The 26,359-nt window shown below is 56.3% G+C and overlaps 2 protein-coding genes across 4 annotated transcripts; both read right to left on the reverse strand.

Annotated features, from left to right (window-relative positions):
- Nucleotides 1-6,389: 6,389 nt before the first annotated feature.
- On the reverse strand, nt 6,390-10,580 carry IL32 (interleukin 32). 3 transcript variants are annotated; one of them, XM_088832861.1, is made up of 8 exons: nt 10,468-10,580; nt 10,314-10,348; nt 9,558-9,776; nt 8,940-8,978; nt 8,741-8,797; nt 8,359-8,385; nt 8,124-8,183; nt 6,390-7,650 (listed from the first exon to the last, which is right to left on the reverse strand). In XM_088832861.1, the coding sequence occupies exons 2-8, from the start codon at nt 10,326-10,328 to the stop codon at nt 7,333-7,335; spliced, it is 735 nt and encodes a 244-aa protein (XP_088688987.1). In that variant the 5' UTR covers nt 10,329-10,348; nt 10,468-10,580; the 3' UTR covers nt 6,390-7,332. The 3 variants fall into 3 exon arrangements, with proteins under 3 accessions (XP_088688987.1, XP_088688988.1, XP_088688989.1); XM_088832862.1 differs by lacking the exon at nt 9,558-9,776 and having other exon boundaries at nt 10,468-10,548; XM_088832863.1 differs by lacking the exons at nt 9,558-9,776; nt 10,314-10,348; nt 10,468-10,580 and adding an exon at nt 10,077-10,246.
- A 2,449-nt stretch (nt 10,581-13,029) lies between these two features.
- Nucleotides 13,030-24,108, reverse strand: MMP25 (matrix metallopeptidase 25). Its single transcript, XM_055409299.2, has 10 exons — nt 23,436-24,108; nt 22,906-23,038; nt 21,322-21,457; nt 20,922-21,214; nt 16,225-16,401; nt 16,056-16,140; nt 15,837-15,919; nt 15,328-15,480; nt 14,987-15,244; nt 13,030-14,821 (listed from the first exon to the last, which is right to left on the reverse strand). The coding sequence occupies exons 1-10, from the start codon at nt 23,523-23,525 to the stop codon at nt 14,550-14,552; spliced, it is 1,680 nt and encodes a 559-aa protein (XP_055265274.1). The 5' UTR covers nt 23,526-24,108; the 3' UTR covers nt 13,030-14,549.
- Between the last annotated feature and the right edge of the window lie 2,251 nt (nt 24,109-26,359).

Below are 26,359 nucleotides of genomic sequence, written 5' to 3' on the forward strand. Positions count from 1 at the left end.
CACTCCTCAGGGAAAGTCTCTCCTGGGTTCACCAGACCCCAGCTGGCATCCTCTGCCCCTTTGGAGCCCATTCAATTGTCTGAGACCCCCTTTCCACACCCAGGAAGACCAGATCCTTCCCTGAGCCTCCTATGAATTCCAGGGCAGGAGGGAGACAGGTAGCTGACCCTGTTTCAGCCGCAAGTCACATTTCCGGGTCTCATTTCCAGAAACCTGGCCCCTAAGATGGGGTGCTCAGCCCCTCCATGCCTTTCTCCAGGGTACAATCATCTGAAGGCATTTTATGTTTCATTGCGGACTGAGCCGTTTTCTTCACAACTTCAGTTGACATATAGTTCACATGCCATACAATTCACCCAGGAAAGTGCCCAGTTCAGTGCAGAAACCTATTCAACCATCACCACAATCAATTTCAGAACACTTTACATCACCTTGCAGGCGAGTGTGTGCTCCTCGGCTCTGTCTCGTCACAACAAAGATTTGGAGTGACAAACATTCAAGCCCTTGGCGTGGCACAGCTCTTGGGTCTTGGACAGACCGTGTTATAGCTCTCAGACAGATCAGTGTTACAGCTCTATTTTATTTAGAAAATAGCAGGAAAATCCATCCCCGAGGCGTGAGGGCATGCCGACCCAAAGACAAAGAGGAGAGAGTGGGGGAGCGCACCAGCGCGTGGGGGAGAGAGAGAGAGACCCCCAGCCCTTTGGCTCCTCTTTTTAAATGTCTTTTCCTCCCCAAGGGCCTGCCCTATGTAAATTGGGCTAGCCTGGAGTGCTGTTTTTTCTACCTGAGGTCCTCACTCTGGTCCTCGGACCTTCCTTTGTTCTATTTTCGCGGGCTTTTCCCTTCCTTGTATTTCAGCCACCACCATTCTGGACTGCTGTTTCCTATTCTATGGGGGCGGGAGGAGACGGGTGTAAGGTCGCGGAAACAGGCGTCTCAAGCTGTAAGGAAATAACCCAGACACCAAGGGAAAGTAACAGGCTTTATTTGGCAGTGCGCTCCCGGGCAGAACCCACTGACCGCAAAAATGGCCACCAGGAGTTCTGCCCCGAACAAAGGCAGGGTGCGATTTTTATGCCTTCGGGGCAGGAAGTGGTGTCATATAACCTGGACCGGCCTAAGATAAGGTAAAGCTCGGGAATGCGAGATTGTGAGTGGTCAGCTAGACCGGGTTGGTCACTCTGGAGTCAGGAAGAGGGGGGATAGATCTCTGCAGAGGGTTATTACTTCAGAAATTCCTCAGCGGTTTGGCGGGACTTTTTCCCTCTGGCGGGGGATGGAGAGGAGAAGAAGGAGACAAGACAGCCACTGGGAAGGGGAAGCCAAGAAGGCCACCAGGGTCCGACCTTACAACGGGAATGACAGAGAATGAGATGGCTGGATGGCATCACCAGCTCGATAGACATGAGTTTGAGTGAACTCCGGGAGGTGGTGATGGACAGGGAGGCCTGGCGTGCTGTGATTCATGGGGTCACAAAGAGTCGGACACGACTGAGTGACTGAACTGAACTGAACTGAACAACCTCAAGCAGCCATTCTGCACCCCTAAGCCATCATCCTCCAGGCCCCACTACCAGGCAACCCCTAAGTCTGCTTTTAACTTTTGAGGTACCACTGGACTATTTCCCAAGATCATAAAACCACTTCACATTGCCAGCAGCAGCATCAGTTCAGTTCAGTTCAGTTCAGTCGCTCAGTTCGTGTCCGACTCTTAGCGAGCCCATGAACCACAGCACACCAGGCCTCCCTGTCCATCACCAACTCCCGGAGTTCACTCAAACTCATGTCCATCGAGTCGGTGATGCCATCCAGCCATCTCATTCTCTGCCGTCCCCATCTCCTCCTACCCTCAATCGCTCCCAGCATCAGACTCTTTTCCAGTGAGTCAACTTGCCACGTGAGGTGGCCAAGGTATTAGAGTTTCAGCTTTAGCATAAGTCCTTCCAATGAACACCCAGGATTGATCTCGTTTAGAATGGACTGGTTGGATCTCCTTGCAGTCCAAGGGACTCTCAAGAGTCTTCTCCAACACCACAGTTCAAAAGCATCAATTCTTCGACGATCAGCTTTCTTCACAGTCCAACTCTCACATCCATACATGACCATGGGAAAAACCATAGCCTTGACTAGACGGACCTTGGTTGGCAAAGTAATGTCTCTGCTTTTTAATATGCTATCTAGGCAGCATATCAAAGTTCTAATTTCTCTTCATCCTCATCAGCACTTAGTAGCACAACTTTTTCATTCTGGGCATCCTAGTATGCATGAAGTGGTATTTTACTCTTATTTTTATTTGCAGTTCCACAGAGACGAATGATGTTGAGCATCCCTTCATGTGTTTGTGGACCACTTTTATACATTTCTTGGAGAAATGTATATACTGATCCTCAGCACTTTTTTTAAACTGGCTTCTTTGTCTTTTTATTAAAAGTTGTCAAGAGAGTTTTATGTTCTGGATACCAATCCCTTATCAGGTATATCGTTTGCAAAATTTTTGCTCCCATTCTGCAGAGTCTTTTCATTTTTCTGATGGTATACTTTGAAACACAGAAGCTTTTACATTTTTATCTTGCGTCTGTTCGGTTCATTTCAGTCACTCAGTCAAGTCTGACTCTTTGCAACCCCATGGGCTGCAGCATGCCAGGCTTCCCTGTCCATCACCAACTCCTAGAGCTGTACTATTCTTTAAATAACATAATTCAGTGTGATGTGGCATTTTTGTGAAGCAGACTTCATGAAGTCTGAGAGGCTGGAGAAGTGTCCATTGTCGCAGTGAAAGGAACCTCAAATGTCACATGGGACATCCCTCTTTGGGCCCCTCCAACCAACTTTTGGTTGCTTCCCAAGCTCATTCTCAGCCACCCTGTCCCCCATCAATGCTGGATTCCAGCCACTTCTGTAAAACAGTGATTCGGGTCTGTCAAGTTCCTGCCACCAAACTTCAGCCTGGCTCCATCACTGCTCCGAGGAAATGAAGGGTTTTCTCTCCTGTTATTTTTATTGCCCTGCTTTGGGGCTGACAAGCTTTCTGAATATAAGTTTCCTCCTCCTCATACTTAGAAAGGATCCTGACAGAGGCCCAGATGGCTTCTGGTGTCTTTGAATTCCCAGGTCCCTGGCTGGTTGAAGACATCTGGCTGTCATCCTCCTTCTGGCCTGGTCGTGATCACGGTGGGCTTCATGCCCACTGGGTCAACTCTTGGCAACACTGTGGGCCCGCTGAGGCTGGGTGACACATTAAGAAATGGTGGGTATGTGACTCCACCCATGGGGAGGGTATGACTCTCACCCAGGCCATGAGCTGGGCTCTGTAAACACAGGAAGAGGTTAGAGAACTTGGCAGAGACACAGAAAAGCCACAAGACAAAGAGATGCAGCTGCTGGCCCAGCTCCCTTGCCCAGGAAGACCACTCCCCACCCCCACCACCCAGATTGTTCAAATGCAGATTCCTGTCCCCAGACCCCAGTGTCAATTCAGAGTGAGGACATGGAATCTGCATTTTAAGTTTCCACGGTCATTCTCTCTCTCTCTCTCTTTTTTTTTTTGGCAAGATCAAGAGACTTGAGGGATCTTAGTTCTGAGACTAGAAATTTAACTCAGGCCATGACAGTGAAAGCAACTGATTCTAAACAGTGGACCACCAGGCAACTCCCTTCTTGGGTCATACTGTGTGGAATATCCCAGAAGAGATTTGCAGAGGCACTGGATTTTAGATCCTGAATTCTGTGATAAGTCTGGGGTGGGGGCAGTCAACGAGGTGGTTCAGGTTCCACCCACTCATCACCCAGGGACGTTGAGGAAGCAGTGACTCCAGACTGAGAGGGGACCAGTCCACTGTCTTCCCACCAGCATGAGCTGATGGGTGCCAAGCAGTTCCCGAGAGGGTGGCAGAGGCTCACGTGCGGAGGAGCGGAGAGGTGTTTCAGGTGCAGGAGAGTATCCCACTGAAAGTGGGCAGTTCTGGTTGAGTGTGCTGACCGGAAAGAAGGTGCATGGGGGCCGACTGTGGAGCATCATCTATGTGTGACCAGTGACGTCACCCAGGACTTGGGATATGGTGATCAGCGGTGGTCTCAGAGCTAATGTGGGGTCCCCAGCAATGTGGGTTGCTTGAAGTTCACAGAAGCAGGGCAGGGTGAGAAACAACACAGAGGGCCCAGAGAGCCAGGCTGGGGTTCAGCGTCCCGGGGGTGGGCAGTGGGGCCCGTCCCTAAAGACCCAGACAGCGTGGCACAGTTATTGACAGGAGGGGCCTGGGCTGCCTGGCACACAGACTGGGACCTTCAAGAGGGAATGGAGACTATCTGGATGCTGAGCCCTCTGGGGGCCCCTTGATCCAAAGCAAAGTGGCAGGTGTCTCCCTGCCCTGGCCTGCCCCACAGGGCTTGTCGCTCACAGCCTGGCCAGTGTCCTTGCTGGGCAACAGCCTATCACAGCCCAGCACCTCTGTGGCCTTCTCGTATGTCTTCCAGGCCCAGTGCCACCATAACAAAGAACCACAGACCTGTGTATCAACAACACACATTTATTCTCTCACAGTGGAGACTAGAAGTTCAAGTCAAGGTGTCAGCAGGTATGGTTCCTCTGAGAACCCTGAGGGAAGCCTGTGTTCCAGGCCTCTCCTAGGCTTGTAGATAGCCATCTCCACGTCCACACGGCATCCTCTCCAGACATGTATGAGTCTCCTAATCCCCCATTTTCATAAGGTCACCAGTCATAATGGATTAGGGCCCACCCTAAAGACCTCATTTATCTTGATTCCTTGTAAAGACCACCTCCAGATGACGTGGCATTCAGAGGACTTCAGCATAGGAATTTGGGGACACAGTGCGACTGCGACTTCTGATATCCTTGAAGGGCAACTGGATTTGGAAAGTAGCGGTATTTCTTGGGCACAGCTGGAAGGGAAACCTCTGAGCCTGAGGCTGGGAGGGTCAGTCGTTTAGGTGTTGGGAGGAAGACAGGGCTACGGGAGTCCCCACATGTCACAGGTTTAGGTTGAAGACTCCTGGGAAGAACGTTTCCAGGAGAAAAGATAGGCCATCTAAGAGACTGAGGAACTGGGAGAACCCACAGCATGGGCGGCACTAGTGGTAAAGGGCCTGACTGCTGATGAAGGAGATGCAAGAGCCCTGGGTTCAATCCCTGGGCACAGAAGATCCCTTGGAGAAGGAAATGACACTCCACTCCAGAATCCTTGCCTGGGAAATCCCATGGACAGAGGGACCTGGTGGGTCACAGTCCATGGGGCTGCAGAGTTGAACATGACTGAGCGACCGCACACACAGCATATCAAGGCATTACTATTTCTTGAGCCCACCCATGTGCCAGGGAACATGGTAGGGCACTGAGGGGACCTGGCTTGAAATGGAGGGCCAGGGCTGCCCCAGAAGAAAAAGGAGGGCCTCCCAGGCAAAAGGAGCAGCATGTGCAGAGACCCTGGTGGGAGAGGAGCTTGGCCAGCAGCCCAGGACTATTGTGCAGGCGAGGTGAGGCAGAGCAGTGTCCTGCTGATTAGACGGGGTCTGACAGGTCAGTGAGAGCATTGGTTACTCAGTGTGTCCGACTCTGTGCCACCCAATGGACTGTAGACTGCCAGGCTCCTTTTGCCTCTTGGTGAATTCCTTCTGAGCTGAGACATAAAGGACCAGAGTTCCTGGGATCCCATGAAATACCACCTAACGGTTTCAAAAGGATACCCTATGCTACATGGAGTATAAAACGTCTTTTTTTTACAACAAATAACCCAGTGAAAACTCCTGTCTATAATTTACATGTGCTAGTTAAAAGGTCAAAGAAGTGAGATGTCTGATAGTTCAGTTCACTTCAGTCGCTCAGTCGTGTCCGACTCTTGCAACCCCATGAATCATAGCACGCCAGGCCTCCCTGTCCATCACCAACTCCCGGAGCTCACTCAAACTCATGTCCATCGAGTCGGTGATGCCATCCAGCCATCTCATTCTCTGTCGTCTCCTTCTCCTCCTGCCCCTAATCCCTCCCAGCATCAGAGTCTTTTCCAATGAGTCAGCTCTTTGCATGAGGTGGCCAAAGTATTGGAGTTTTAGCTTTAGCATCAGTCCTTCCATTGTTTCAGAATTCTCCATAGGAAGAAAGAAACTTATGCCCAGAATCCTAGGAAATTACACCATTCCATTAAAATCACTCCCTCCTGCACCATGGAGGATGCTTTGCTCCATATTTTTATTGGATTTTGTTCTGTTATCTCCCGAGTTTATATTGTACATGCACATATCAAATATCATTGGTCAAAAACTAAAACATTTCTTTGGGAGGGAAAATGTTTAGCAAATGCATTTCATGTAACTTACATTGAACTGGAGAAAAGATTTAATCTAAAAACAACAACAATAAAAAAAAACTCATATTGACGTTGAAACGGGGAAGAAATTTAATGTTAAACATAAAAAACCTTACTACTTATATCAACAAAGTAACATCTCCGTCGTGAGAAGTAGTATATCAGAAGTAAGGTCATTATGTAAAAAGAAAAAAAAGAAATAGTCAGGTGGAGGTTTAGCACAGGGTTGCTGGAGAATGCAGGGGAAAGTCTGCAAGACTTGTATACTGATGGGGAGGTGAGGCAAGGACAGGGCCAGGAAGTCAAGGCTGCTCAGGGCCTGGCAGTGGGCGGCTCCTTGCAGGAGGGAACTCCGGCCAGTGTCAGGCCTGTCAGAGGGACCCCCTGGAAGTGAAGGGGGAAGGGTGTGGCCGGAATGGGGCTCTGCCACGAGGAACTCCCAGACAGGCTGCTGTCCTCCTCAGATAGGAAGGGGCAGGTCCAGGAGACAGGGAGAGCCTTCCTCCAGGTCTCCTGGCCCGCTGGGGCCTGAGCTGACAGCAGGCTGGGTCCCTTAGGATGATGAGGGCACTAAGATACTAACGTCAGGGTCAGGGCCCACCACTGCCTCCTCCTGCTAGACCCACAGCCGGCCCTCAGGGGTCACCCTCGCTGAGAATCAGAAGCTCATCGCCCCATCTGACAGGGTCTGGAGCAACAGGCAGAGACACTGAGGGATGCTGACCCACGGCAGGCACCTTGGTCCTTGGGGCCTCCTGGCTTCCAAGCCTCTCCCACATCCCTAGGTAGGCAGAGCATCCCCCTCCCTGACAGACAGGTCAGACCTGGAGAAGGAAAACCTGGCCTGATGTGGTGGTGTTGTCCCTGCAGGACAGGAGGTGGGGGCAGTTAAAGGATGGGTCAAGGGTGAGCAGGAAGGCAAAGGTCGCTTCAGAAGATGGTTTCCGGGTAGGGGAATGTGCAAGGCCTTCAGGATGAGGTGGGGCTCCTCCAGAACCACATGAGGCTCCTAGACCTGGATGAGGGTTTTGCAGAAGAGCTGCCCCACAGCGGAGCAGAAATCCATCAGCACTCCACAGACGGTCTTCACCACACTGCAGATGGCCTCTAGGAAGGCCACTGTCTTCTGCCACAGCCAGGTGAGCACATCCTGACATCCCTGCAGGAAACCCTGCAGAATGTTCAGGAACCCCCGCAGGGCTCTGGCCCAGATGCTCTCTTCCGGATTCTGGACCTCCAGACAGGCAGAGACTGAGGGTCTCTGGATTCTGCGGCGTATTTCTTGCCGTGCCTCCTGAAGCAAGGGACTGGACTCTTGCAGGGATTCCTGCAGGGATGGGGGGCTGTTCAGGGGCCCACCCTGGGCGGGGCAGACCTTGGTCCTGACCTGACTGAGGCCTCCCAGCCCTTGGGAGATGCTGGGACTCAGAAGCCCATGAATGCAAACTGCCTGCCTTCTGGCCAACAGCTCCGCAGACGCGAACACTTCTCCCAGAGACTGGGCCTCGCCCCTGGGTTCTCCTCAAAGAATGAACCCTGGTGCTTGGTTGTACCTGCCTGTAGGTGGTTGGCCTCTGAACCCAGCACCCGGCCCACGGGACTCATAGGCAGGAAGCTGAGTCCAGGGCTCTGGCCACCGTGCGCTGTGTGGGGAGGCTGATGCCCGCAAGGCTGCACCACCTGAGATTTCAGGGGCCCCCCCATCCCCCTCTCCAGGGAGCTCTGTGCACACGTGGCAGCACCAAGGAGAGAGACCAGTGGGGAGGGAAGGAAGGCGCTGGGACAGTGGCTCCAACTCACTGGAAGGGTCTCTTGAATGTGATCGTCTATGAATTCACAGATGTAATTGCTGCATTTCTCCTGGGGAGAGGAAGTGTACAGTCTGCACTCCTGCCTCGCTGCTGAGGTCAGTGGTCCCCACTGTGGCCTCCCATGCATCCAGGTGAGTCTGAAGGGAGCCAGGGCCCCAGACCCCATACCCTGGCTGATCCAACTCTGAGGACTACCCTTAGCAGGGGGCAAGGTTCAAACTCACCTCCATCTCTGCTAGGCCTGTCTGCATCTGTTGGGAAAAAAACACTGTTTAAAACACCCCCACCCTCTCTCACTTTCACCCTGAACCCCAAGCCCCAGCTAGTTCTCATCTCTGCCCAGTCACCCCAATAACTAACCCTCAACCTGGGGGTCATGCTCTGGCATCCCTGCCCTGCCCTGCCCTCGTCACCCTGTGGTCTGGACCCCTCGCTCAGCATTCCTGGGCCTCCGTATCCCCTCCCTGCGCACTCACCTGCCACAGAGGTGTGCGTTTGTGCAGTGTAAGGACTGGGCACTGAGCTGTGACCCTCATCACTGTGACCGTGAACCCACCCCACCTCCCTCACACTGGGCAGGGTGGGGGTTGGGGCGCACTGGCCCACCTGTGCTTCTTCTGGTTCGTTTCCCATTGCATCACAGAAATCATCCACAACTCTGTGCTGTGAACAGAGACAGACTTGAATAAAAGAAGCTCTGTTCTTCTCCTTGCTGGGTCCCAAGTGGGCCAGAATGTTCTCGGCTTCACCCAGCAGAACCCAGGCCTCCCAAGCCCCCAGCTATACGTGGGGATGAGCCTCTTACCATGTTGGCCTTCAGAGAAGCCAGGTTACGTGGGGCTCCCTGTGGAGGTAACAGTGAAACGCGGGCTTCTGACCTTGTAACCACCCAGACCTGTTTTACACACGCGCACACACACACACACACACACACCCCCAAGGAGGACCCTTGCCCTGGAGTAGGCGGGTCAACCTGGTTCCCAGATGCCCAGCGCTTCTTGGTCCCGCTGAGAGCTGACCAGGGAGGAACTGGCGCTGACCTCTCCTGTCTGAGGCGCTGACGGTGACAGTGGCCCTGTGGCCAATCTTCCCGACCTCTGACCCTGCAGATCCCCGGCCCCCAGCCCCTTCCCCTCCAGACACTTGACTCCATTTCGGAGGTGGGCGGCACCCCACAGACCCCTCCGGAGACTCCACATAATGGCGGGAATCTGGCGCATCCACACTGCCCTCCTGGCCCTGGGTGGTCAGTGCGGCTCACAGCGTGTGCAGGGGTCCCATCTGCACACCCTGTGTCCCAGGGGCCCATCCGGTCAGCCCAGCATCACACACGACTGGGCAAGGGAACACCTCACGGGTCCGTGGGGACACTCTGCTGCCCGCATTGTCCTCTCGCTAGGCCTGAGCGCTCAGCCTGGCTCACCCCGCGATGACCACTCCCAGATCCCGGTGTTCCATGGCCCAGAGCCCCTGAGCATCTCATCACGCTCAGAATTGAGATGGGGGATTGGTACAGAGGGCAGAGGGCTCCCCAAAGGGAAAGAATAGACTCTGAGCTCAGCGTGGCTTCAGCTGCTGATCCAGGCCCTGAGAGAAATGCTTTCAGTTTCCAGGAACACTTGGACCGCCGGGGGTTTCCAGCCTGTAGAAAGGATGGGGGTGAGGGTGGTGGTCTTCCCTGGTGGTCCAGGGGCCAAGGTTCCCAGCACTCAGTGTAGGGGGTTCGGTTTGACCCCTAGCCAGCGAACTAGACCCCAAACGCTGCAACAAAGATCCCTCAGAGACAAAAGAAATTCAATACACAGGAATAAGCATTAGAAGGAGCCCGAGGACGGCTCCCCCATGAGCATGACTACTCTAATTCCTGCTCTCACTCCCTGGCCCATCGCTCCTTCCTTGGTCCCAACAGAGGACCCCACACTGAGCTGCCCCGCAAACCGACCTCCCAGCAGGAGCCCCAGTCCCACAGCCAGGACCTGATACATAAGGAGAGGGCTCAGAGCAACAGGAAACTGTAGCGTGTTTGTCAACAATTATCCAGAATTTCAGGATGGTGACAGCAGGGTGTTCGACCATGCTGTGCGCAGAGCACTCAGCAGGGCTGGGGCTGAGCTGGTGGGAAAGGGGACAGGCGGCAGATGAGACTCCAGGCCCACTCTTCCCTCATCTCCTCACTCACCTTTTGGAAACACATGGTGGCTTAGGGTCCTCTACCTGGTGGAGGAAGAGTGTGAGGAAAAGTGCTTCAGAGAAGCGGGTTCACCCACCACCCTGGAGGGCCCTCCGCCTGCAGGTCTCCCCCACCCCCATGCCGGCTCCCCAGAGCCCCTCACCTGAGATCCTGCAGCCAGAGCTCCAGCTGAGCACTGCCCCGCTGCCCGCTGAGCACCAGCGACTTAAGAGCCGGCGGGGGAGGGGCGTTGAGGGTGGAGCCCTGCCGGGGGAGGGGGCAGGGTCAGCTGTGAGTGAGACAGAAACTGAAACGGAAATAGAAGCAGAAACAGAGGGGTGGGGGGGTGGGGGGGTGGGGGAGGAGTCAGAAGAAAGGGAAGGTGTGGAGCCAGAGGTCTGAGGAGCCGGGGCGTGAGGGTGTGTCCCTTACACTCAGGGTCCGGGGAGCCCAGCTTGGGCGGTGTCCTCCCCCGACCAGCTCGAGCGCAAGGAGGGACAGGGGAAAGCCCAGACTTGGGACGATAGTTTGAGGAAGCTTCGGGAGGAGCCAACCAGGGCCCTGGAACAGACTGCACCCCACTCCACATCCTGAGAAGCTTCTGTAGCCCCCCTGCCCTCAGGAAGTCACAGGACCTGCAAGGGCCTTGAGGTGGAGACTCTCCCACGGGCCCCAGCATCCAGGGCAGGGGCCGGGCCCGTGTGCCTGACACACAGGATGTGTCCCTCAGAAGGGCTGAAGGAGCCTTGCTGACCATCTGGACCCCGCTGAACAGGGTCTCCTGAGCCCTGCTCGGGCCCCCAGTCCTCAGTTACCATGACAGGGGTCTCTATGGCCCTGGCCAGCACCACGGGGCTTGTGTCTCACAGCCTGGCCCACCTTCCCCTGAGACCACAGCCCCTCACAGCCATGGCCTGCATCTGTCTGAGAGACCCAGGGCCGCCATAACAAAGAGCCACAGACCCGGGTCTCAGCAGCACACGTTTCCTCTCACAGTGGGGCCTAGAAGTTGAAGTCAAGGCGTCAGCGGGTAGTGGTTGCTCTCAGAGCCCTGCGGGAAGCATGTGTTCCAGGCCTCTCTCCTAGGCGTGTAGACGGCATCTCTAGGTCTACATGGCGCCCTCCCTAGACAAGTATCTGTCTCCTAATTCCTCATTTTCATAAGGTCACCAGTCATAAGGGATCAGGGCCCACCCTAAGGACCTCATGCTAACTTGATTCCCTGCAAAGACCCAGGTGCTGGTGGTTAGAACCTCACTGTGAATTTAGGGCAACACGATTCAGTGTCTAATATCCTTGAAGAGGAACCGACCTCCTGATGGGCCACCCGTGGGCACCCCATGGGGACCACCTAAGAATCCCGCTCCTCAGGGAAAGTCTCTCTTGGATCCACTAGACCCCAGCTGCATCCCCTGCCCCTTAGGAGCCCGTTCAGTTGCTGAAACTCCCTTCCCACACCCAGGAGCCAGCTCAGAACTCCAGGGCGGAAGGGAGACAATAGAGCCACTCTTGCTTCAGCTGCAAGCTTCCCTGGTGGCTCAGAGGGCAGAGAACCCACCAGCAGTGCAGGAGACTTGGGTTCAAACCCTGGTTCGGGAAGATCCCCCTAGAGAAAGGAACCCACTCTAGTATCATGGCCCGGAGAATTCCAGACTGCATCGTCCATGGGGTCACAGAGTCAGACACAGCTGAATGGCTTTCACTTTGCTTCAGCTGCACATCTCATTTCCAGGTCTTATCTCCGGTGATCTGGCTCCCTGAGATGCGACACTGGGCACCTCCACATCTGTCTCAGGAAGGCCACCTCCTGAAAGGCATGTCATGTCTCACTGTGGACTGAACCCTTTTCTTAACAGAGTTTTAGTGAGATGTAATTCATATATCATACAATTCACCCAGGAAAGTGCGTACTTTAAAGCACAGTACTACTCAACCATCACCACCAATTTCAGAACACTTTTATCATCTCAAGAAACCATCCTGCACCCCTAAGCCATCATCCTCCAGGGCCCACCAGCAGGCAATCCCTAAGTCTGTTTTTAACTTTTTGAGGTACCACTAGACTATTTCTGGAGGCTTTCCTGGTAGCTCAGTGGTAAAGAATATGCCTGCAATGAAAGAGATCCAGGTTCAAACTGTGGGTCAGGGAACATCCTTGGGAGGACGACATGGCAACCCACTCCAATATTCTTGCCTGGAAAACCCCATGGACAGAGAAGCCTGGAGGGCTAGAGTCTATGGAGCCATGGAGACAGCACTGAACATGCACGCACACACACAAAGGTGGTACAAGTTTTCTGGCTCCATGCCTTTACCAGATATATCATTTGCAATTTTTTGTCCCCATTCTGTGGGTTGTCTTTTTTACTTTTCCAGTGTTGCCCTTTGAAATACTAGTTTTAAGTGTTTCTATTTTAATAATTTGTCTCATTACCCATTCTTTAAATAACATAATTCAATGTGATGTGGCATTTTTGTGAAGCTGACTTCATGAAGTCTGAGAGGCTGGAGAAGTGTCCATTGTCGCCGTGAGAGCCTCAAATGTCTCACAGGACATCCCTCTCTGGGCCCCTGCAACCAACTTTTGGTTGCTCCTCCAGCTCATTCTCAGCCACCCTGTCCCCCATCAATGCTGGATTCCAGCCTCTTCGGTAAAACAGTGATTCGGGTCTGTCATGTTCCTGCCACCAAACTTCAGCCTGGCTCCATCACTGCTCCGAGGAAATGAAGGGTTTTCTCTCCTATTTTATTGTCCTGCTTTGGGGCTGACAAGCTTTTCAAATACAAGTTTCCATCTCCTCATACTTAGAAAGGGTCCTAACAGAGGCCCAGAGGGTTTCTCATGCCTTTGAATTCCCAGGTCCCTGGCTGGTTGAAGACACCTGGCTGTCATCCTCCTTCTGGCCTGGTCGTGACCACGGTGGGCTCCATGCCCACTGGGTCAACTCTTGGCAACACTGTGGGCCCGCTGAGGCTGGGTGACACATTAAGAAATGGTGGGTATGTGACTCCACCCATGGGGGTGAACCTCTCTCACCCAGGCCATGAGCTGGGCTCTGTAAACACAGGAAGAGGTTGGCCCCTGGGTGGAAAGTATGGTGGGGACACATAAGTCGGAAGACGGAGACCAGAGATAGCAGCTGCTGGCCCTGGTCCCTTGCAGATCGGGGCCACTCCCACATCAACCAACCCAGTTTGTTCAAATGCAGATTCCTGGCCTCAGAGGCAGAGTGAGTATTCACAGTGAAGACAAGGAATCTGCATCTCTAAAGTTCCCTAGGTCATTCTTTTTCTTGGACCACACTGAATGGCTTGAAGGATTTTAGTTCTGGGACTAGAAATTTAACTCAGGCCATGACAGTGAGAGCACCAGATTCTAACCACTGGACCACCAGAGAACTCCCTTTCTGGGTCATACTGTGTGGAAGATTCCAGCAGCAGAGTTGTAGAGGCACTCATTTAGATCCTGAATTCAGTGGGGAGGGAGGTCATTGAGGTGGCCCAGGATCCACCCACTTGTCACCCAGGAGCATTGAGGAGGCAGTGACCCCAGACTGAGAGGGGACCAGTCCACTGTCTTCCCACCAGCAGCGAGCTGATGGAAGCCAAGGGGTTCTGGAGGGGGTGGCAGAGGCTCAGGTGTGGAGATGGGAGAGGTGTTTTAGGAGCAAGAGGGTGTCCTACTGAATGTAGGCAGTCAGTTCTGGTACCAGCTTGGTGACCAGAACCAAGGATGGGCCACAGGGGCCATCTCAGGAACATCACCCACGTGTGAACCACAGATGTCACCCTGGACTTGGGACACATACTCAGGGGTGGTCTCAGAGCTGGGTTTGGGACCCCACCAATGTGCTTCGACTGGGACAGAGGCTGGAGAGCCTGCTCAGCAAGGGGGAGTGGGGTTGTCCTGTAAAGAACCAAGCACTTGGGACAGCTGCTGTTGGCAGGCGGGGCCAGGGCTGCAGGAATTCAGCCGCCTGAGCTCCGGGAAAGGCCAGGTGTTCCGGGAAAATCAGAGTCCTGCGGGGTCATGGCCAGGGGCAGAGGAGGAAGGCCCAGTTGGCTGCACACAGGGGTGTTCAGTGCCAGGGCCGGCCCTGTGTTTCCGGCCTCCTGGACTTAGCTCCACCGGCATCCCCAGCTGCATCCTGGCTGAGCCCCGCCCCTAGGGCAGACTTCCCACAGCCACAACCCGCGGGGACCCCGTGGGCGATCCGGTCCCTTCGAGGCAGCCGCAGGTCCCCTTCAGGGGGAGGCCAGGCCCCCCACCAGCAGGGATAGAAGAGGCAGGAGGAGCACCGAAGGCCGCCCTGCAGCCTGACTGATCTCGCACTGACAGTCGCAGTCTCCTCCCGGCTTAAGGGTCGCTCTGGGGGGTCTGGGGGTCCGAGGGCCCACACTGGGGGCGGGGCAGTCCAGGAACTTGGGACCCATGGGTTGGGGGGAGTCTGGCTCGGCTTTGATGCTGCCCTTGGGGAAGCGCCAGTAGTGGACGCCCTTGAAGAAGTAGGTGTCACCTGCGGGGAGGGAGGAGATGTTTGAGGGACTGGTCCACGCCTGCCCACCCTCCAAACCCCTCTCTCGGCACCGCTTCTCCCCCCACCCCGGGCTCTGCAGGCCCCAGCACCCCACGGCCCCTGGCCCCCCATCGCCCGGTCCCCCGGGAGCACGAGCTCTCCCACCCGTGTTGCTGACGGTGACATCGTCGGGGGCCAGCGGCGCGCCCTCCCAGAGGCTCAGGTCGCGCGGGTAGCCGGGGTCCGGGCGCGCCGCCGCCTCGTCGTACCGCCAGTACTGCCGCCCCCGGATCAGGTAGGTCTTCCCGTTGAGCGGCCAGGAGAACACGGCGTCCACCTCCGCCCCGGGGGGCAGCCCCAGCTCGGTGAGCGGCCGCGCGGCGCCCTCTAGCAGCCGGTCCTGGAACGACCAGAACTGCGGGCCTGCGGGCGGGGCGCGGGGCGGGTGAGGCGCGCTGCGCATGCCCGGCGCTAGCCCGTACCCCACAAACCCGGACCCCACTGACCGCTAAAGAGGAGGATTCTGCCGTCCGGGTGCCGGGCGTAGGCCGCCTGAATGACCTTCACCTGGGCCGGTAGCCCCTCCCAGAAGCGGTGGAGCCGGGCAGGCCGGGGCGACACCAGCTGCCCCGACGGCTGGAGGCGCCAGAACCAGGGACCTGGGTTGGGGGGCGAGTGGGGGGAGGAAGAAGGGGTGGGCGTATGGGCGTGAGATGAGATGGCAGGAGGTTGCCCCTTCTGTACACCCCTCCGCTTCCCCGCACCCCCCTCGCCCACCGGGGTGTGGCTTGGACACAGTGCGGGGCGGTGGGGGGGGGGTGTTTCCCTTCCCACCGCTGGGAGGGGGACGGGGTGGGGCGCAGGTCCATCAAAAATCAAGGCTGCAGTGGCTCTAGGGTGACCCGCTGGGCCAGGAGTTTCCCATTTTTGGCACTGAAAGTCCGGCATCCCTCCGACCGTCGGGGCCCCGGCGGCGGGCCAGCTGTATGGGGTCGGGGAGATGGAAGTCACTTACCTTTGAAGAAGAAAGTTTCGCCTCGGATGTTGGCGATGGCGTCAAAATTGCCATCACATCGATCAGGGAGGGGTTGGGGGGGGCTGGGAAGGAAAAGAGAGGTGAGCGGAGAGGAGGGGCGGGGTTCCGCTCCTTTTTTTAACCTTGACCGCATCCTACAAGGCAGGGACTCTGAGGTGAGGGAGCGCATCCAAGGCCTCCTACTTGGAGAAGACTCACCTGTCCGGGGGCAGGGCAGGGGGCGGGAGAGGAGGAGCCAGGGGCTTCCGTGTGGGCTTGTCATATGGGGTTTGGGGTGCTCTCCCTGTGGAGAGAGGGTTACAGGGCTGGGTCCCCGGACGCTACTGCAGCGGCCACCAGGGGGCGAGCACCCCGCCGCCCCCAGTACCGTAGAGCTGCTGCAGGCCTTCGCGGTCGTCCTGGGACAGGCGGTACTCGGCGGGGTTGCCCACTGGGCCCTGGTAAAAGGGCCTCATGATGGAGTCGGGCGCTGAGGAGTGGCCCAGGCCCAGGGCGTGGCCGAACTCATGAACAGCCACCGCAAACAGGTCCGTCCCCTCGCCATCTGGGGAGGAAGGGAGAATACGCTGGAGCCGGGCCCCACCCCCACCCCTGGCGCCCCCAGGAAGCCCCGGAGAAAGGGGCCTTCTGGTGGACACAGACAGCCAGGAGATCCTCCGAGGTGGCCGTGGCCTCCTCTGCGCAGACCCCCTCCCTGAGTCATCTTTTCCCTTCTCCAAGGGTGCACTTATTTGGTAGATAGTCTCCTGTAGCCTGGTTTGGTAATGCTGCACCCTGGGGGGACGGGCTGAAAAGACTTCAGAGCAGACTAGGGAAAGAGCAGGAGGAAACGGTATGGACAGAGGAAGGAGCAACTGTATAAGGATGGAGCCCCTGCCCCAGGAAGGCAACATACAGAAACATTGTGGGGAGACCTCCCCGCTGGTCCCCATGCTCCCAATGGGAACTAGATCCCGCGGGCTGCAACTGAGAGTCTGCAAGCTGCAAGATCCTGAGGGCCTCAAGGAAGATCACAGCCAAATGCATAAATGAATATTCTTTAAAAAAAAAGATACATTCTAGAGGAAGCAGGATCCTCTGGGTGTGTGGTTGTCTTGAGGGAGCCCCAGTTCTGGGGAAACTCCCTTCTCACAGCTCGAGGCCCCGCCCCTCTGCACCATTCTCACTCCCACCCACAGGTAACGGAGGTCAGACCCCATGGCCCCCCTCCCCCTCCCTCCATCCCCACCCGGGTAGTGCCCAGGACCCCCAGTCCTCTATTTCCGCTCCATCCCTCCCTCCCAGACCCTCCACCCCCCCACCCCCACCCCCGCCCTGGAGTCCTCGCCTCCCCTTTCCACCCCTGCAGCCGGCATCTCTCGGAACTCTAGCAGGCACTCTCCAACCACAGCCCGTTGGCCCTGGCGCCCAATCTCTCTGACCACAGAAGGCTTTTCCCTGGGGACCCAGCCCAGGCGCCGGGACCAAGCTGTCTCCACGCTCCCAGCTGCTGGCTGGACCCCAGCTCCTCATTGATTCCCAAGCCAGTGAGAGGCTAAGAAGGCACAGAGACAGCAAGAGAGACAAGCAGCGCCCACCCCCCCCCCCAGGTTGATCTACTGTCATGGTCAAAGTGCAATTATTGGAAGTAAACTGGTGAACTGAAAAGCAAAATTTCTCTCCACCCGTCAAGGCCACTAAGTGAGAATCTAAGGACAAGATGAGTGAGTCATAAGCAGAGCAGCAAAGGCTTGTCCTCAGTTACTTCTACCTCCTATCCTCATTCTACAGGTGAGGAAACTGAGACACACAGAGGTCAAGTTAAATGACAGAGCCGGAACCCTGGCTGGGCTGTCCTGCTTCTCAGCAGTGGTTTCGGATGTCTTAGTCAAACTCCTAAGTACTGATGAATTCCCATGTTGACTGTGGCTTTTCTCAATATGTGCTGCGAGCTTTTTCTAAGAAACAGGATGGAGGACATTTGGTGTCTTAATCAGGTAGATCCTTTTCATATTTTACCACCTGCCCCCCTCAGCGTCCTTGCCTCTCCTCTGGCCACACCCCTTCCTTGCACCCTTGTCACGCTACTCAGCTAGGGAAATTACACAACCACAACCGTGCAGATCCAGCCACAGAGACTCCCGGTGCTCATCTCTGGGGGTCCTCTGCACCTCCCCGCACCCTCACCCACGGCCTCAGCAGGCAGCTCCTTTGCTCCCCGCATTCAGCCTCAAATCCAGACTCAAAGCCCCTCCAGGTGCTACCCAGTCCCAGCCCCAGCCCCAGCCCGCAACTCTTAGATGACAAATTTCCTGTTTCATCAAGACAGGTCGCTTGTGTCATCGGTAAGCTTCTGTGCATGGGGCACAGAGCTTCATCCCCCCCAGCTCACCTTCTGCCTCTTGCCCTGCCCTGGGAGAGATCCTTGCCTCACTCACCTCCTCCAGGACAAGGACAAAGCCCCACCCATCCGTTCATCTCTGCCCTCGTGCATGCATGCATCCATCTGTCCCTCCATCCATTCGTGTGTCTGTTCATCGGTTCATTGATCCGTTAATCTGCGATCCATGCACTCGTCCCCCACCTCTTTCTATTGGCTCATCCACTGTCCCCAAGTCTTCAAGACTCCCTCATCCTAGGACACCCCCTGGACCTGTCTGCCCATCATCCACACCCCGCTCCCCCCCAGCAAGCTCTCTGCTCAGCGGTCTGAACTCAGCCTTCTGTTGCTCAGCTCCTCTCATGCCTGTGGTCTGGATTCTCCCTCCACCCACCAAGCCATTGGGCACGAAGGTCACCTTGTACCCACAAGGCGAGATCCAACCATAAGTAACTTACTGGATGACTTGAAGCCCTGCTCAGTGCTGCCCACTTCCTCCTTCGCTTGTCTTCCTAATCACCTTTCAACCTAGTTTTTCTCCATTTGCTCTCATCCCTCCCCCACCCCCCCGCCTGCTGCCCTCCCCTGAACTGTGAGACTTCCGCACCTCTGAACATTCTACCTTCTCCTGGAACCTGACCCCCCAGGTACCACCAACTCTCAAATGTGCTGGGAGACCCAGCTCATAGTGGCCGACAGTGAACAGTGTGCTGAGGGCTGTAGGTGAATTACTCGTTTCATCTGCAGCCCACGGGACCAGTACATACCATTATTATCCCCATTCCTCAGGTGAAGAAACTGAGCACAGAGGCCAAGTAACTGGCACACGCAGCAGTAGGCGGAGGAACCCTGAATTGAGTTCAGCTTCAACCCCAAGTTCTTAAATGCTGTTACACAGCCTCCCTGCGGTGGATCTGTGTCTGCTATCCCCACCCCACCTAAGTCCCTCTCTAGAGCCTGAGGACCCATCCCCAGCAAATGGCTCTCCCTCCTGGCAGTTCCAGGGATGGGAGTGGGAGAGCTAGGCCCCCTGCCCCAGGCAGAAACAACCCTGGGGCGCTATTTATGCTCCAGAGAGTTCCCTGCAGGGTCAGGCTCTTCTCAAGCTGAGACCACATCCTAGCTTAGTTTCTCCCCACTCCCTCCCCTCACGTCTCTCCTGCTTCCCTTTCCCCTGAGAATGTGCCCCCCAAAACTGCTTGCACAAGAATTTTCCTCTCGTGCTCCAGTTTTGGGAAACCTGACTTAAGTTGGAAGAATCCAAATTCTAGCACAAGATACCAGACCATCAACGCACCACGCGCACCGACCTGGCACTGCAGACACCTGAGCTCACCCGCCCTCCCCAGCCTGCTCCTCCTCCCCGCCCTCTTCTCACCTGCATTAATGGGACACCATCCTCCAGGGGCTTTGAGCCAGAAACCTGGCTGGTATCCTGCCATGCTCACCCCTTTGCTGCTGAATCCAATCAGATCCCAATCTCCCCTCTGAGCTGCCTGCTGCCCTCCGGCCCCACCCCCATCACCCCCACTGTCTCTTACCTGGGCCCCCAGCTACCTTCCTGCCTCCCCATCCCCATCTTGCCCCCCATGGCGACCAGTGGTATATCTGGAATGCAAAACCTTCCACAGCTCCCACTGCCTTTAGAATCCAATTGTCCAGACCCCGCCATGTGCCCTCCCAGGCCCCTCTCATCACATGAGACTGGCCCTCCATCCTCTGCGGTCCGCTCCCGACAGCACATGTGTGCCTTCCAGCCCCGAATATCCCAGGCCGTTCCTCACCCCCGTACCCCCACCTCTGGCTCCCCTGGCCTCAGCGAGCTCACTGGCTTGTGCTTTATGTGTCCCCTCCCACCCCCACCCTGGCACTCCAGGAGAGTGGGACCTTGGGCACTAGTTGGCACGCACTGTCTACATATGTGAAACAAGCAAAGTCACCGCTTCCAGGAAGTCCCCATCCCTTCAGCCAGCCTTCGTGTGAGCACCCCCAGGCTTAAGGACTTCCTCTGTTGTGATTCCGCATAATTGAGACACCCTGTGTAGCAACTGTCAGTTACTCTTCTGACTCAGCTACTGGCAGACCTGTGTTCTTGCCCCTTTGAGTCCCTAGCCACAACTTGGACTTCCCCTCTGTGATGGGTAATTTTCTGTGTCAGCTTGGCCAGACTAGGGTGCCCCAATGCCTGATCAAGTACCAGTGAAGATGTTGTCATGGAGGTTATTTTATCGGCATGAATAACATCTATAAGTAGTAATAATAACATCTATAAGTAAGTAGAGCAGATTACCCTCCATAGTGTGGGCAGGGCAGTCTAATCAGTTGAAGGCATTAAAAGCCAAAACTGAGGTTTCCTGGAGAAGAAAGAATTCTGCCCAAAGACTGCAACATGGAAAGCCTGCCTGGGTTTCCAGCTGGCTTGCTCTGCAAATACTGGACTCAAAATTGCACCATCAAGTCTCCTGAATTTCCAACTTGCAGGCCTGCCCTACAGATTTTGGAGCTCACCAGTCTCTGCAATTCTGTGAGCCAGTTCCTTAAAGTAAATCACTCTCTCCACACACCTGCACACACCCATCCTACTGGTTCTGTTTCTCTGGAGAAGCCCAACTGATACAGCCTTCATCAGTAAATATAATGTGAACTTCATTTTTAAGGACACGCAGATCTGGACAGGGGACCTCTCAGAAGAGGGGAGATGGTACCTTTTGACCCAAAAGTCCAGGTCTCCTCATCGTCGAAGTGCGTGTCCCCAGAGATGGGGTGCTCCCCCGGGAAGAAGGCGTGGGCCAGGGTGCCCCCCTGCCCGTCGAAGGGGTAGCTGTCCTGGTGATAGGCCCGGGCAAAGTCGATGAGGATGTCAGGCTCCGTGGGCCCCTGCGAACCCACCTCCTGGAACTTGAGGTCTGACTCGGCGCCCCAGGTGGTCAGGGCGTGGTGCATGAGGGTCCGCACTGTCTCCTGGCTCAGTGTGGAGCCCTGGGGGAAGGAGTTGACCCTGGAAAGGGGAGGACTAAGTGAGGAGCTCTGCAGAAAGAGGGCAGACACATGAAGCTGGGGCCCAGCGGGCAGCCCCAGGGTGGTCGAGAGGGCGCCAGGACTGACCTCCACGTCAGTGTCCGCTTCTTCCACACGCTGCCGCTCAGAGCGTACCGGCGCCGCCGCCTCACTAGCCCCGCTGCCCCCAGCACGTCGGGCAGCGAGCAGCGGGGTTTATGCATGGTGGCCACCGTCACCGGGTCTGCAGGAGAGGTTGCGGCAGACGGGGGATCAGCAGCAGGCACGAGCTAACATTCTCCACGGGGAAACTGAGTCTCCAAGAGCTCCAGACACTTGCTCACAAAGGTCCCACAGCTTGCACTGGGAGCCAGGCTGTCTGATTCTGAACACCAGCTCGTACCAAACTATGGCACTGCCCTCTGGGTACGATCGCCCTCTGCACCTGGCCCTGGCTGGACACAAGAGTCTCAGGCCAGGATCTGGGCGGCCCACTTCCCTCAGTCCTGGCAGCTGGACTCTAGAGAAAGAACCCTGGGGGTGCCAGGAGAACACCTCTCTTAAAGGTTGGAAGCCCCTGGGAGGCTACTCACACCTCACAGGCTAGCTCCCGAGTCCCCATCACATCCAGGTCAAGTTCAAAGTCCCCGGGCCAGCCAGGTCTCTGGTCTCTGGTGGCAAGCCCCTCCCAGATCAGGTCACCCAGCATCCCCCTGCCCAGCTCAGCTCCATTCCCAGCAGTCCCCTCGGCTCCAAGTGAAGGTCCAACCTCATCTCGTTGTTTGAGGTGACAAGGAGCAACCAAGCACATTCTGGGGCCAGAAGGTTCCTACCTCCCTCGCTTCTGGACAGGACCCCTCCGCTTCCCTCTTCCTCTCATTTAACCCAACGGACGAGCCTCTCAGCTCTGCCTCTGAAACACACATTCTGGATTCACTGCTTCTCATCACATCCTCACCTGAACACTGGTCTGTGTGCTTCCCACTCTCCATTCTCCACCAGTAAGCAGAGGAAACTCTAAAATGTAAGTCAGGTCTCCTTGCCTCCCTCCTTCAAACCCTCTCAGTGACTTTTTTTGAAGTCAAACCAAAACACCTTTCCTGGCCCCTAATCAGGCTCTTGTTTAGCTCTGCAGTCTGCCTTTCATCGCAGGCATGCAAGCCTGTGTCTGCCACAGGGCCTTTGCACCAGCCTGCGAGATCGCCTCCCACATCTCCCCATGGTTGTTTCCTCCTGTTTGTGTCCTAGGAATGCTCCATGTCACAGGAGCTCCTCCCAGCTCACCTGACCTATTTTAGAGGGATCTGCCCTGCAGGACCAGCCCCTGAGGATCATTAGCATTCTGTTTTTTTTTCAGAACACTCATCACTGTTCTTGCTCTGTGCCTCTCTCCCTCTAGAACTTTTAGCTCCGTGTGAGCGAGGAGCTCCTCTACCTTGTTCACCACTATACCAGTGGAGCCTGGAATGACCTCACAGGTCAGTTCATAGGGAAGAGATTCCTGATAAATATTTACTGAAACAGGAATGTCTTAGCACCTCCCAGGTTGGGATCTGAGGTTAGCATGTTCATAGCCCTTGGTGATTCAGCTACATGCAGATGTTTAGACTCTGCATTTGGTGGGGTGGGCAACAATGGTCAGGCTGGGTGTGGTGCCAAGACAGGGCTGGGGAGGGGGTGGGGGCCACCTACCCAGGATGCCTGTCTCCGGCAGGCCAGCAAACCTCTGCATGACCTTGATCGCATCCCGCAGTTTTGCAGGGCTCTGCAGCTGGGCCTGGGCAGGGTGAGGGGGCGGCAGGTAGCCATAGCGGGTCAGCCAGTCCTAGACCAGAGGTGGGAACAGGGGAAGCAGAAAGGCTCATGGAGGGACTCTCCCATCCAACCACCATCCTGGAAGCCTCAAGTCTCACCAGGCATGGCCAGCCCCGGGGAACCGTCTGCTCCCCATCTCAAGGTCCAGGCCCTCCAGCCCGGGCTTTGCTAGTGTTCATCAGTTCCCAAGAGTCCCCACCTCTCCACCCCAACCCTTTTTCAGATTTCCAAACTCCGGCCCTCAACCTCCTGACGAATCCAAGGATTCGGGTCCCCAGTCTCCACCTTCGGTCACTCTTTGGACATTTGGAAAGCGTCCCCAGCCTTCTCTGAATCCAGAAGTCCAGACCCCGGATCCCCCCTCTCAGCTCTGTTGCAGATCGGAGCCGGCGGACCCCTGCACTCACCACGCCCAGGCTCACGTCCTGCGCCGAGGGCTCCCGGGCGCGCGCGGGCGGCTGCAGCAGCGGGAGCAGCAAGGCCAGGAGCCGGAGCATGGCGATCTCCTCCCCGGCGGCCAGCGGGTCTCCCGGGGACCTGCCCCGCGCCGCCCTGGAGGTCGGGGGCCCGGAGAGGCTCAGGGGACCTGGCACCGGGTACGAGGAGCGGGCGAGGGGGTGACCTTGGGAGGTACGATGCGGGGGACACGGGGGCGTCCAGCCGAGGGCCGGGAGGGTTGAGAGGGCGCGGGAAGTGAGGGAGGCGCGGGCTCCGGATCTGCGGCGCGGCTTCCCGGGGGTGCGCACCGGTCCGGTCCGCGCCTACGGCCTGTCGTCTGGACAGGAGCTGCTAGCCCGGCGGGGCGGGGCGGGGCGGGGCGGGGCAGGCGAAGACGGCGCGGCGGGGAGCCGGGGTCCACCCTTCCGTCGTCGGTGATGGCTAAAGACCCTACCGGATCCAGGGCCTCCCCGAGCGCTTCAGAGAGCCCGGCCGCAAGTTTCTCTTCCCAGATCCCTGCTCCAATGGGACTCTCCGGAGGACCGCTCGCTTCTGCTTTCTCAGATCCGCGCCGCCGGGCCCGGGGGAGGGGCGGCTCGGGGCCCTCCCCTCCCCCCCACCGCCCTTCCCGGAGACCCCAGGGCGCGCGGCCGAGCTTCGGCTGCGGGATTTCCGGGCGGCGGGCGGCTAGGCTGCTTCCCGCTCGGCGGGGCCGCGGCACGCCCCCGCCCATCCCTGCCAGCCCCGCACCGTCCGCCCCCCGCCGCCCCGGTGTGCGCGCCTGGGGCTGCCTGTGGTCCCCGAATATAATTCCCGTAACCACGTGGGCTGCGAGGGTCTCTGCTTCCCACGCCGAGGTTCTAGCGTCTCTAGATCCCAGACCCGGGGGCTACCTTGGGGCAGGTACTAGGCTTTTAAAATCCTCGCAAGGCTTCCCAGGTGGCTCAGTGGTAAAGAATACGACTGCCAATGCAGGAGACTCGGGTTTGATCCCTGGGTCGGGAGGATCCCCCGGAGAAGGAAATGGCAACCCACTCCACTATTCTTGCCTGGGAAATGCCTTGGACAGAGGAACCTAGCCGGCTACAGTCCACGGGGTCGCAAAGACTCGGACATCACTTAGAGACTAAACAACATCCTCGCAGGAGCTGGATTGCCTGTGGCAGCTCGGTCGGAGCGCAGCGCGGAGGAGGGGGCGAATGGGAAGAGACCCGGGAGGCAGAGCCGCCGCTCACGCGCGCCGGAGCCGGCGGGGAGCCGGGTGCTGGGAGGCCGAGCAGCTGGGAAAAGATGAGGAGGAAGCGGGGGTGGACTTCCTGTCGGGGGGCGGTCTGCAGAGCTGGGCCGCGATGGGACCCCCGTGTGCGTTTTAAACAAAATAAATAGTGAGCAGGATTAGCAAGGCAGAGATGCAAACTAAAACATCAAGATCCTGTGCTGAGCCGCTGAGGCTGCCAGAACAAACCACCACAGCCCAGGTGGCCCGAACAACAGCAGTTTATTTCCTTACTTCTGGAAGCAAGGTTGTTTTTCCCAAGGCGTCTCACCTTGCAGGTGGCTATGTCCTCAGTGAGCCTTCCTCTGCCGAGGCAGCCCTGGTGTCTCTGTGTCCGTATCCCCTCTTCTCATAGACACCAGTCACACTGGACGAGGGCCCACCCCAACGGCCTCATTTTACCTTAATCACCTCTTTAAAGTCCTATCTCCAAATGCAGTCACATTTTGAGGGGCTGGGGGTTAAGACTTCAACCTGTGAATTTCGGGACACAGCTCAGTCCATATCGGATCTCTGTGTGCAATGAAAACGTCCCCTTCTACTCCTGGGTCTCTCCTTTGCTCTCACACACGGCCACACTCACACTTCTGATACCAGATGTGTGGGGTTTCTTCCCACATCAGGCAGTTCTGTGTAACACCAGCCAGGGTGTCCTTCAGTTCTGACCATAACTAGAGTTATCTAAGATCCCACAGGTTAAGAGTTCAGGCCCACAAGACTGCTCCCCACTTCAGATGCAGGCAGAAGGTCTGCAGGTCACCCCAGGTCAGCCAAGTTGGCTACAAGTCAGAGGTTCCCATGCCTTCCTCCTCCTTGGATTCAGTTATTTGTTAGACCAGCTCACAGAACTCAGGGAAACACTGGGATTTTCCTGGTGGTCCAATGGCTAAGACCATGCTCCCAGTGCAAGGGGCCCCGGGTTCGATCCCTGGTCAGGGAACTAGATCCTGAATGCCACAACTAAAGATCCCATGGGCTGCAATCATTGCAGCCAAATAAAACCCCCAAAAAACAATGTGTAACTTGAAAGACACTGTCGTGTCATAGAATTCCACACAGTCAGCAATCACCCCCATCCGAAGCCAGGGTGAGTTTGCAGGCTTCCATCTGATCTTGTCAGGTTCCAAAAGCAAGAGTAGTCTTGGCACAAATGGCTTCACCCTTCCGGGCATCTGGCTGTAACTGAGCTAAGAGACAATATCATCTCTTGCTCTGAGCCTCTTTCAAGGCGTTAATATAATACTGGCTTTCCCTCATGACATAATTAATTTATCTTTACCCTTAGCTCCTGTTCCGCCTTCTCTACACTGATCCTGTTCCGCTTTCTCTGCATTGATTCCCCAAAGGCTTCCACCTTTGGAAGGGACATTAGGTTGGGCTACTGTGCTGGTCCAGACTGCAGGAAGCAATGTTAGTCTAGTCGGTGTCTCCCTCCTCTGCCCACAGAGGCTGTGGTCACACAGGTGCAGAACTGGTGAGCTTTTTTTTTTTTTAAGAAAAGCAAAGTGTTGATTTACACCTTGCTTGGTCTGTACACAAGAGTTACCAGGGGAGCCTGCCTCTAAGAGCCTGCCCGTTTTTGTCTCAGAAGCAGGTGGGAGGTGGAGGGCTCAGGAT

Source organism: Moschus berezovskii, chromosome 27, assembly GCF_049115385.1.
Source record: "Moschus berezovskii isolate FMDL1 chromosome 27, NW_MosBer_1.0, whole genome shotgun sequence".
Taxonomy (NCBI): Eukaryota; Metazoa; Chordata; class Mammalia; order Artiodactyla; family Moschidae; genus Moschus; species Moschus berezovskii.